The 11,073-nt window shown below is 55.6% G+C and overlaps 1 protein-coding gene across 2 annotated transcripts in view; it reads right to left on the reverse strand.

The window, feature by feature from the left end:
* The window catches only part of PPP1R32 (protein phosphatase 1, regulatory subunit 32), a 9,049-nt gene extending 780 nt beyond the window's left edge, over positions 1–8,269 (reverse strand). The window contains exons 1-12 of one of the 2 annotated variants that reach the window (XM_010854044.1): positions 8,170–8,269; positions 7,510–7,647; positions 7,220–7,337; positions 6,810–6,963; positions 5,349–5,477; positions 4,378–4,441; positions 3,827–3,939; positions 3,396–3,455; positions 3,178–3,264; positions 2,736–2,849; positions 2,556–2,650; positions 195–359 (exon numbers count right to left, since the gene is read on the reverse strand). In XM_010854044.1, coding sequence (XP_010852346.1) covers positions 195–359; positions 2,556–2,650; positions 2,736–2,849; positions 3,178–3,264; positions 3,396–3,455; positions 3,827–3,939; positions 4,378–4,441; positions 5,349–5,477; positions 6,810–6,963; positions 7,220–7,337; positions 7,510–7,618 — 1,208 coding nt within the window. In that variant the 5' untranslated portion in view covers positions 7,619–7,647; positions 8,170–8,269. Of the gene's footprint in view, positions 1–194; positions 360–2,555; positions 2,651–2,735; positions 2,850–3,177; positions 3,265–3,395; positions 3,456–3,826; positions 3,940–4,377; positions 4,442–5,348; positions 5,478–6,809; positions 6,964–7,069; positions 7,338–7,509; positions 7,648–8,169 lie in introns of both variants that reach the window. The other variant, XM_010854042.1, reaches the window with a different exon arrangement.
* Positions 8,270–11,073: the final 2,804 nt, after the last annotated feature.

Genomic DNA, 11,073 nt, shown 5'->3' on the forward strand with positions numbered 1-11,073 from the left:
GCTCCCGGGAACAAGGAGAGGGCAGGGGAGCAGCGGTGCAGAGGAGGGGTCGCTGGGGTGAGATGGGCAGCAGAGGCAACGGATAAAGCAGTGGGGGGAAAGGTGCATCTCAGACGGACAGACAGACGCAGGAGGCAGGCAAGGCCGGGGACAGGCCGCGGGACACAGCAAAGGACGCAGCGGGGCTGCGCTACCTGCCCACGTGAGGGTGCAGGCGCCTCAGGCTCTCCGTGGGGGTGGGGGTGGTCTCCAGGCAGGTGACCGGCTGGTTGAGGGCATAGCCTCCTGGCTTCTGGGGCTGCAGGCCACCTCGAGTCCAGCCCTCGCGGTCCAGGCCCTTGGGGATGTTCTCGAAGTATCTACCACGCGGAAAGAAGGGCAGGTTGCTGTACGTTAGCCTCTGTCCACCTGGGCTGCCTCTGAGCTCTGCTCCAGCAGGAATCTCGGCTCCAAAGGAGCTCGCCCTGCCGTGGTCCTCCCGCCTCGTTGCCTTTGCCCACGCCACCTGCTCTGCCAGGCCCTCCTGAAGGCCCTGGCCCCTCACTCCCCTCTTACCCTGGAATCCTGCCCTGAGCTGCATGCCCCTCCTCTGTGGTGCCCCGGATACTGAGACATACTCAGGAGTGGAAAGGACTTTTGAGAGATGCCTCACTGAGACTTCCCTGGTGGTCCAGTGGCTAAGACTCCACGCTCCAAATGTAGGGGACCCAGGTTCGATCCCCCATGCCGCAGCTAATAAGACCCGGAGCAGTCAAGTATATATAATATATAATATGTGAGTGTGTCTACGTGTGTTTGTGTGCACTTCAATCGCTTAGTTGTGTCCAATACTTTGCGACCCCACCGACTGTAGCCCACCAGGCTCCTCAGTCCATGGGATTTCCCAGGCAAGAATACTGGAGCGCGTTGCCATTTCCTTCTCCAGGGGATCTTCTCAACCCAGGGATCAAACCCACATATCTTGCATCTCCTACAGTGGCAGGCAGATTTTTCACCACTGTATAAAAGAGATGCCTCCCTGAGACTTCCCTGGTGGTCCAGTGGCTGAGACTCCACGCTCCCAATGCAGGGGACCTGGGTTTGATCCCGCATGCTGCAATGAGTAAGACCCAGCAGTCAAGTAAATACATACATATATATACGTATGTATATATAAAGGAGATGCCTTCCTGGCCTGTGAATATCTCAGGGGTGGGAGAGGATGGGGGCTGGGAACTCCATCTCATCCATTCCCCTCTCAGCATTGGACATCTCTTCCATTTTGCCAGTTTCCACTGAGCTAGCCTAGGCTGGGTTCTGAAGGTGCCAAGATGAGTAATATGTGGGCCCAGCCCTTGAGTTTACAAAGAAGGGGTACAGAGAGATAAATGAAAAAAAAATCAGTAATCACAACCCCCGGGGTTCTGGGCGCAGGAGGAAGAAGCAGCGTGCTGATGCTGGTGGGAGCTCAGGAAGTCGGACAGGTGGGTGGAGAAGGAGAAGGTGGGGGGCTGAGGGGTCTGTAGGAGCCTGGGGAGGGGCAGGGACACAGCTGTCCCCAGTGTCCTGAGGGAGGCTCTGCCCCTCCTCCTTGCCCTCCGTGGGAACTGCAGCAGCCACGCACATCATGATCTGCTATCGGGCTCAGGCACTGCTTCTGCCCTCTGAGCCTCAGGGTTTCCATCCAAAAGAGGGGGCGTTTAGCTCCAAGGATCCAGGGTGGATGGGGAGAGCTCCCTGGGAGATGGAGGAGCTGGGGGAGGGCAGTGTAGACGCAGATGACGCATGCTGACACACAGATGACAGATGCCGTGAGGGCAGGATTTTCCTAAGAATCAATCTCCTTGCTCCCACTTGTTTGTGTGATGCCCTCCCCACCCAGTGCTGGCCTGGGCAGCCCCCACCGTGGCTCTAAGGCCGCTTCCTCCTGGAAGCCCTCCTTGATGCCCAGGACACTCATCTTGCCCAGGGCTCACACAACACAGAGCTTACCTTCTGAGGGTACGTGGAGCCCTCCTGCCATGGACTTAGTGTTGTCTTAGCAGATGCTCTGTTGCACCACGTGGACCCCGTAGTACCCATTATTCCTTCCCTGCCCACCCATGACCTGCACAGCATCTTTGGGAAGGCTGCCCTTGGGTTGTTGAAGCCCACTTTGCCTGGGCAAGGAGGTACCTGGGATTTAACATCACCCCTGGGGACAGTTGTTAACCAAGGACTGGCAGAGGTGGGGTATAAATACCCCAGCTCTCTTACTTCTTGGCCCGGATCATTCTGAATTGTATGTTTTGCACTGGTTTCTAGAGTCTTCCCATGGGATATCTGGTTTAATAACACACTACTGTTGGCCACCGGCCCTTCCCCATCATGCTTACTCCCTCCCTGACATTCTCAGTAAAGGGCTCAAGCCCAACTCCTCGGCTAGGGATCTGCTTCTGGGGGGAACCACATTCATCAAGTGTTGGGTCCTCACTAATTATTGTAAACTCATTACTTGTCCAGCCTCAGTCTCCCTGTCTGTGAACTGGGTACCAGCTTCACAAACCCAGATATAAGTAATAGGGAAGGGGGCTCACCCTTGGTTGTAGGTGGTCAGGTAGCGATTATCCATGTCAGGGTCATAGGGGCTCCGGACATAGCTGGGGTTATTAAGGCTGAACCCTGAGGGCTCCTGCACCAGAAGGTCAGAGAGGGGACTTGTCAGGTCAGGAGGGGAGTGGGGATTTGGGGCTGGGGGGTGGTACCGCAGACCTCACCTTGTTGCCCACGGTCTCCCGGCCAAGCAGGGCAACATTTGTCTGTTGCATCCTCTGGGGAGACTGGAATTGCCAATGGTTCATGCTGCTGGGTTCTGGGCAGGGAGGGGGCACCTGGAAAGGACAGAGCCACAGGAAGGTTGGCTGGGTGGCCAAGGCAAAGCAGCAGGATGGATGGAGGACAGGCAGAGAGCCCCAGCAGCCCCAGCCCCAGGACGGTGTCCCTCCTCCTTCAACACCCAAGTCACTGCTTTGAACACGCTCCTCACTTTCCAGCCCCTAGGCCTTTGCCTCTCCACCCAGGGGTCCTTCCTCCGCATCTCCAAAGATCCTGATTCTTCCCATCCTGCCTGGATCAAATGCCACCGGGTCCAAGAAACCTCCCTGTCCCCTCCCTTCTGAGTTGCTCCCTGCTTTGAGGGAGCCCCCTGAGGCCACTCACTCTGGGATTCAGGGTCCTCTCATTCACTCGGCTGAAACCCGTCTCCCGCTCGGAGCCTCTGGCCAGCACTGGCAAGAACTCATCCCCCTAAGGCAGCAAGGAAGCCCCTGGTACAGCTTCTGGCACAGCCCCCACCGCCCCACCAGAGGACCCCAGGCTGCAGCATAGACATCCCTGCCCCCCACCCCCGCCCTGGCTCCAACCCTGGCTCAGCTTACATGAGGGTGGGAAATGGGGAGAAAGTCCGACTTGGTGACACTCCGGCCAGGGAGGAGGACCTGGAAAGAGGCCACAGGGGAGCATCAAGCCAGCAGAGGCAGCAGCTCCTCTATCCTAGGTACAGAGGACAGCTCAGCACCAAACGGGAGAGTTTGGAAGAAGGGAAGGAGCATGGTGCTGAATGGGAACCAGCAGGCCATGGGTCTTGTCTAAACTCCAAGTGACCTTGGCTACACTGCTTTTCTTCTTTGAACCTCAGTCTTCTCATCCGTCAAATGGGGGAGCTGACCAAAGTGGTGATTTTTGCCCAAGTTTTTTCATCTTTTGTTTAGACAGAGGCATCTGCAGCATATACATATTTAAAGCTAGAATTCCCCCAGACTGGAGGGCTGCAATCACCTTGAGTCTAGTGGGTCCCAGCCTGACTTACTGGGTCCCCAGGAAGGGCCTGGGAGGGCGGCTGGAAGACGATGGGGTTCTTGTTGGACTCTTCGGTGAAGCCAGTCTCCTCCTTGGCACCAATTGAATTCTTCTGCAAGAGATCTGCAAAAGACAGCCCCCCCTTGCTGGCCTGGGACCAGCTGGTCCCACCCATATGGCTGCCAGTGGCTCAGGGTCCCAGTAGGTGGGGAGGGAGGCAGCTCCAAGGATCTGGAGGCCTGAGCCACCAGGATCATGGGTACTGGTGGGGGCTCCAGAGTCCAGGGCAGAGAGCAGATGAGGAGAGCACAAGGAAGGGCAGGCTTCAAGCAGCCATCCTAGGCAAGTGAGTTGTCCTTTGGAGATCGGCAGGCCTAAAGCACAGAGGTCAGGCCGGGGAGGATAGTTTCCCCAAGCAGCCTGTGTGTCCTTCTTGTCTTCTGCTGATACCTCCTTTAGTGTTGTGCCAGCTCTGGGGTCCCCAGGGATTCCCTCCCCAAGGGTCGGGGGTAGGGATGTGTGGTGGGATGGTAGCTAGAGCTCCAACTTGCATCTGCCTACCCGGCTGATGTGACGGCTCCTTGAGATACTTGGAATTATACTCGGAAGTCATAAAGCGGGGGCCCTGGAACAGAGAGAATGGAGCAATGGGGCACACAAGGTGGGCCAGGGCCTGCAGGCGGTGGGGGTGGTGCTGGCTCTTCAGTTCTCTGGGCTCTGAGTAGACCTGCATGGCTCTTTGAGACAGGAGGGCCGGCAACACTTTCCCCCCACTCCCTGCCCCCACACAAATCTTTCTTTCATCCAGTGTCACAGCACCCAAAATTCCAGCATGAGAGCACAGCTCCTCTGTGACGACTGAAACTAAGTCACATCCGGGGTTCTCTGGTGGTCCAGTGGTTAAGAATCTGCCTTGCAATGCAGGGGGATACTGGTTCGATCCCTGGTCCGGGAGGATCCCATATGCCACAGAGCAACTGAGCCCGAGAGCCACAACTACTGATCCCACGCGCCGCAGCTGCTGAAGCCTGCGTGCCTAGAGCCTGTGCTCCGTAGTGAGATAAGCCACCAGAGTGAGAGGCCTGTGTGCTGCCAGCAAGAGTAGCCCCCACTCACTGCGTGCAGCAAAGAAGACCCACCACAGCCCCAAAAAAGACCTACTAAGTCACATCCCACACTGGACTCCAGGCCTGGAGCCCCTGAGAGCCAGAGCCAGGGGGGACCCAAAGAGAGAAGAGAGACTGAAGGGAGGAAGTGGGTGCTCACAGAGCACTGGGCCCCTGGAGGGGGTCAGGAGAGACGGGAGCTTGGGGATTAAACCCAAAGATACACATAAGGGGGACCACTTTGATGCTGTCTTAGAAACACCGAATATCAAATCCTTGGCTCACCCCTGTCTTTGTGTGGGCCCTGAGCCTGCACTGAGCCAGCTCCATGGGTGAGCCAGCTCAGAGCCTGTCCCAGGGAGGAAGGAGGAGGTGGGTTCTGGCCCCTCTGCCCGCACAGGGCCCTCATCGGAGCCAGGCACTCACATGTCCCGCGTTCTCCCACTCCAGCGATCCCTTGTTCTGCTGCTGGTGGAGCAGGGGCGCATCCTTGGGCTCCAGCCCCGTGATGGCCTGGGGCCCATAGTCCTGGGTGTCAAAATGGACCTTCCTGACCTGGGAGGAGGGAGCAGTCAATTTCCATCCTGTTGAGGGGATGGCAATCACTTCCAAACTCTGATTCTGCCCTTGACCCCTGCAGAGGATCTGCACAGCAGCCCGAGGGTCCTTCTACAGTGAAGCTGGGCCAGGACCCTCCTCTGCTCAGAGCCCTGCGGTATCCCCACCATACCCCAGGTAGGATCCCACATCCTGACAGCGGCCCACAAGGACCCGGCTCCTCACTCTGCTCCAGTCTCCTTCCTTCCTGCCATCCCTCCTCCTGTCAGATGCTCCCGCCTCAGGGCCTTTGCACTTGCTGTCTGGACTGCCTGCTCTTCCCTCACTTAGCTGCATCCAGAGGAACATTGACCTCCCTCAAGTTTTTGTCTAATGTCACCATAGCAAGCTCTTTTCTGACCCTCCTGACTTGCAGGGGAAACTTTCACTTCTTCACTCCTTGCCCCTTCCTTGTTACATTTTTCCCTCCAGCACATATCACCTTCAAAAATAGAAGAGGTGGGACTTCCCTCATGGTCCAGTGGTTACAACTCTGTGCTCCCAATGCAGGGGGCATGGGTTCAATCCCTGGTTGGGGAACTAAGATCCCACATGCCACACAGCTTGGCCCAAAACTTAATAAATAAAAATAATAAGAGAGGTGTTTAGAATGTATGCTTGCATGAATGAATGACAGCATCCATCCTGGTGGTGGTGATGATAATAAGGAAGTGTTACTTGTTAAGTCATGTCTGACTCTTTGAGACGCCATGGACTATATAGCCCACCAGGTTCCTCTGTCCATGGGATTCTCCAGGCAAGAATACTGGAGTGGGTTGCCATTCCCTTCTTCAGGGGGTCCTCCTGACCCAGGGATTGAACCCGGGTCCCCTGCATTAGCAAACAGATTCTTTACGGTCTGAAACCCCAGGGAGGGTTTCATAATAAGGAAGACGGTCATACAATTACAGAAGTGAAAAAGATGGGGATGCCTGTGCAAAAGTGGGGATGGTGATGTGGCCATGGAGATGTGGATGGGACGGGGGGATCGTGGGACGGTGTTGAGGTTGAGGTGGGAAGGGAATAGGACTCGGGGGTGGTGATGATGGTGACGGGAGTGGAGATGGAAATGGAAGGGGACGTGATGGGGCGTAGGGTGCAGTCAAAGTGATGCAGGTGAGTGGACCCCAGCCTACAGTGGCTCCTACATGCCCAGTCATCTCAGCCTTGACCAACTCTTGGCAGTGCAGCCGCACCCTCTGGAGGTATCCCCCCTCAGGCCACCCTCTAGCGCTTCCTCCACCCCAGACTCGGGCTCCCCGTCTCCCCTGGCCCTGGCCCAGCACTGACCTCCTTGATGGGGGTGACCGCACTGGCTTTCTCCCGAGAGTAGCCAGAGTTGGTCTGGTGCAAGTTCCAGGGCAGTGGGTGTGTGCCATTGGGCACCTCCAGGGGGCGGTAACTCTGACTGGTCACGGTCTGGAAATTGTTGCAGCCTTGCTCCCTGAGGGTGGGGCAGGAGCTATTAATACCGGCGCCACCTGTCTTTGTCCCCTGCGGGTCGTCCACCTCCCTCCAACCTCCCACAGCTGCCTCAGGAGTCTTCTTGCCTTTGGGTCCCAGGCTGAGGACCAGTCCCTGAGTCCCCCAGGACCCCAGACCCCAGGTGCAGAGGCTGGAGTTGGTCTGATGAGGTCCGATGGCCCTGAGGGCTAAGGCCTGGGAAGGCAGGGGGTGAGGAGGGGTTGGACAGACTGTACCCCGTGGCCGTGTTATCCAGGGCATCGAGATGCGGTTGATAGGAGACCACAGGCCGGTAATTTGATTTGTAGCCTGTGCCTCTGTGACTGCCCACGCGGGGCTTGAAATCCTCCCGACCTGCCAGACGGGAAGCAGGCAGACAGGACTGAGGGTCAGCAGGGTGGGAGAACAGTGACCGGGGCTTCCCAGGCAGGGCCAGCATACTTCACCCCCACCCCCCAAGGTCTAAAAGGCAGTCCCCATCCTGCCCCATGTGCCAGGGGTGGCTCCTACACAAAGGAGCCCTCACCGTAGGCTGTACAGTAGCTGGTGGCGTAGAATTTCAGAGGGTCTGTGCAGCCCCCCGAACTCATTTTCACATAAGGGGAGACAACCCCCAGGGGGAGTTTTCCCATCATGGTGCTGTGGGGCAGGGCCCCCGGGGGGCCTAGGAAGGAAGCACACGGAGCCCTGTAGGTCTGGCAGCCCAGCCTGCCCCAGGCCCAGGTTGTGGGGACCACAGAGGGGGTGATGGAAGCCTTCACAACGGCCTTCCTCCCAGGTCTGTGCCTTTCCACCAACACCCTCAACTGGAGAAAGGACTAGTGATCGTCAATACGTAGCAGCCTGTGTCTCATCTCGCTTTCCCCACACCTTATCATCAACCCCTCCCCCATTTTACAGCTGGGAAACTGAGGTTCTGAGTGATGAAGGCTTAGCTCACAATAGGTGGCAGAGCCAGGACTCCCCAGTCCTATGTGAACCCCCACACGCCCTCTTCTGGGGACTGAATGGCCAGACTACTGCCCTCCCTGGGAATTCTTGGCCACCCCAGCTCCGAAGCTCACTCTCAGCCCCAGGCTCCATGTCTCTCCCCTGGACTCCCCCATCCTTGCCCACCTCCCACTAGAAGTTGGCTTGGCTCTCTCAGGCTCTCTTGGGGCCCAGCCATAGTTGGCTCCACCCTTACCTGCCCTCCGCAGGGGCTCTGAGGTCGGGCAAGAGGCTGCAGGAGGCAGGAGCTGCTCCAGAGAAGCCTGAGCCCTCAGGGAGGTGGCCAGGCCAGGAGAAACAGTATGTTGCCTAGCAACAGGTGCCTAGCAACAGCGTCCCCTGGCCTCTCAAACCCTTCTAAAGCCAGGGCCCACTGGAGGGCTGACCTGGCTAAGAGAGGAGGCCAGGAGCTGCCCAGGCAAGGTCCTGCCTCTGAGGCTCCAGCCCCTATTGTGGTGTCCCTCGCCTGAGCTGAGCAGAATTGACGTCCGAGTGACACAACATAAAAGATAATCCTGAACAATCACTCGCATTTATTGAGTACCCACTTCTCACCAGCCACTTTACATCTTTTATCTCCAGGCTTCTGAGTAGCTCTTCCAGGTAGCTATTATTATCCTTCTTTTCACACAGGGAAAATGAGGCTTAGGCAAGCAAAGTGACTTGACTGGCCAGAGATCTCACAATCAGAAAATAGCAGAGTTGAGTTTCAAACGTGGGTGAGTCCAGATCCCACTCTTAAGCCTCTGGGTAAATTAATGTTTACTATGTTCTGCTAGAGCCAAATCTGTACCAAGCTCCTTTACACACATTACCTCGTATAATCCCCCAAACCACCCTCGAACTGGGTACTATTATTACAGAGCCAATAAACCACAGCAGTGAAGAGTGTGGTTCAAACCTGGCCTGTCGCCTTCGATGAGTTATTTATCCTCTTAACACCCCCATTTCCTCATCTTCACCGAGGGTGTCACTAGACCCGCTTCTAGGGCTGTTGGAAGATTTGATGAGAGTGTGGATTCAGTACCTAGCAGGTAGTTGAGACTCAGTTTTTAAAAGCTCTTCTCAGTTTTATTTTGTGATGGGAAAGATGAGGCCCGGGCCTCACCTGAATTAAAAGGGCACCTAAATTAAAGAGGCATAAGCCAAGGACTTCCCTAGTGGTGCAGTGGATAAGAATCTGCCTGCCAATGCAGGGGACACAGGTTCGATCCCTGGTCCAGGAACATCCCACATACTATGGAGCAACACTGCAACTACAGAAGCTTAAGTGAGGAGCCACCGCAATGAGAAGCCTGTGCCCTGCAACCAAGAGTAGGCCCCGCTGGTCCCAAATACAGAAAGCCTGCACGCAGCAGTGAAGACCCAGGACTGCCATAAATAAGCAAAAAATAATTCAAAAAAATTTTAAAGTCCACGCTCCTTCTGTGAGGGTCCATTTACCTCATACTGACATAAGGCTTGTGAATGTTTAACAGTTGGATCTCTGGGGAAGGGGGACTAAGCAGTTGGGGTTGGGAAGAAGTGTCCTGATTTGTAGCATTTATCAATTTCTGTGGAGAAGGAAATGGCAACCTACTCCGGTATTCTTGCCTGGAAAAATCCCATGGACAGAGGAGCCTTGCAGGCTACAGTCCATGGGGTTGCAAAGAGTCGGACACGACTGAGCAGCTAACACTTTCATGATCTAAACACTCTCATCACAGGTCACTCTCAAATTACGAATGCAATGTACCAAGAAGAGGACTGGGTAGACAGAGTCAGTAGCCCACCACTATATACTGTATCATATTTCCAGCATCCAGATGCAGTAGACGGAAGTAACCACAAGAACATGAACGACAGAAAAATGTAAGCATGCGATGAGAAGGTGATGACTTTGAAGTATTTATCTGCTTCATTTTTAATATAATTTAGTAGATTATAAGTTTATATCATCAAGTTTTTAACAATGGTTGCATTCAACAATCAGCTGGCACATTTCCTGGAAGTTTCCCCTTTGGCTCTCAGGAGCTGTATGAGTTGGTTCCAGGGCACCCCTGCTCTTAGGGGACAGTGGGATGTGAATGAAGCGGGGCCGTGGGAAGGGCGGCTGCCCTTGCCCAGGAGATGCCCTTGCTGCATTCACCCAGAGTGAATGACCTGCTGAGGAAGGGACTGTGTCTCTACTTGACCTCCACAGACAGGCCCTGGACCCAGAGGTGACCAGGACCCAGCAGAGGTGTAACAAGCACCTGCCCTCCAGAGGGACAAGTCTGTTTGGGGATCAGAAGTTGCAGGGACAGGGACTTCCTTGATGGGCCAGCAGGGAGCATGGGCACGGGACAGACAAAAAGGAAGAAGAAGGAAGAGCCGCAGAAACAGAAGTGAATGTCCACAGCCCGGCCCTCCAGCCAGGAGCTCCCTGTCTAACGACAGAGGCTCCCCTGAGCGCCGCACGAGAAACAAGACAGGGAAGAACAGGTGGGGAATCCCTTAGGACAGAGAGCGGGGAGGCTCTCCTCCAAGGGTTCTCAGGGAAAGGGTTACAAGCAAGGGTCCAGACTCTGAAGCCAGATGGCAGAGCCCTGGCTCTGACACTTAATAACCAGAAGACTTGGTGTGAAGGCTTGCCTGGGGGCTCAGTGGTAAAGAATCTACCTGCAATGCAGGATACTCAGGTTCAATCCTTGGTTTGGGAAGATCCCCTGGAGAAGGGAATGGCAACCCACTCCAGTATTCTTGCCTAGGAAATCCCATGGACAGAGGAGCCTGGTGGGCTACAGTCCATGGAATTGCAAAAGTCTGATATGACTTAGCAGCCAATCCACCACCATGTTACTTGTGCCTCGGTTTCCCCTTCTGGAAAGTGGGGGTGATAAGGGTACCTCCCTGTGGGGCTGTAAGTGGCACCGAGGTGGTAGGTGCCATCTACGAGTTGTGGAAAGGTCTTGGCAAAAGACTGGGTTCTAGGGTTAAGAACACAAATTCCCCAGGGCACTGCCCTCTGGGAGCCCAAGTCTACAGCAGTCTCAGTCATGCCGGCATGATGTAGCCAACAAAAATTCACATCAGGACCCCGAGAGGACTGAGCTCAAAATTCAGGTCAGGGACCTGGTGG

Source organism: Bison bison, unplaced genomic scaffold (assembly GCF_000754665.1).
Source record: "Bison bison bison isolate TAMUID 2011002044 unplaced genomic scaffold, Bison_UMD1.0 scf7180017864334, whole genome shotgun sequence".
In the NCBI taxonomy this organism is placed as follows: domain Eukaryota; kingdom Metazoa; phylum Chordata; class Mammalia; order Artiodactyla; family Bovidae; genus Bison; species Bison bison.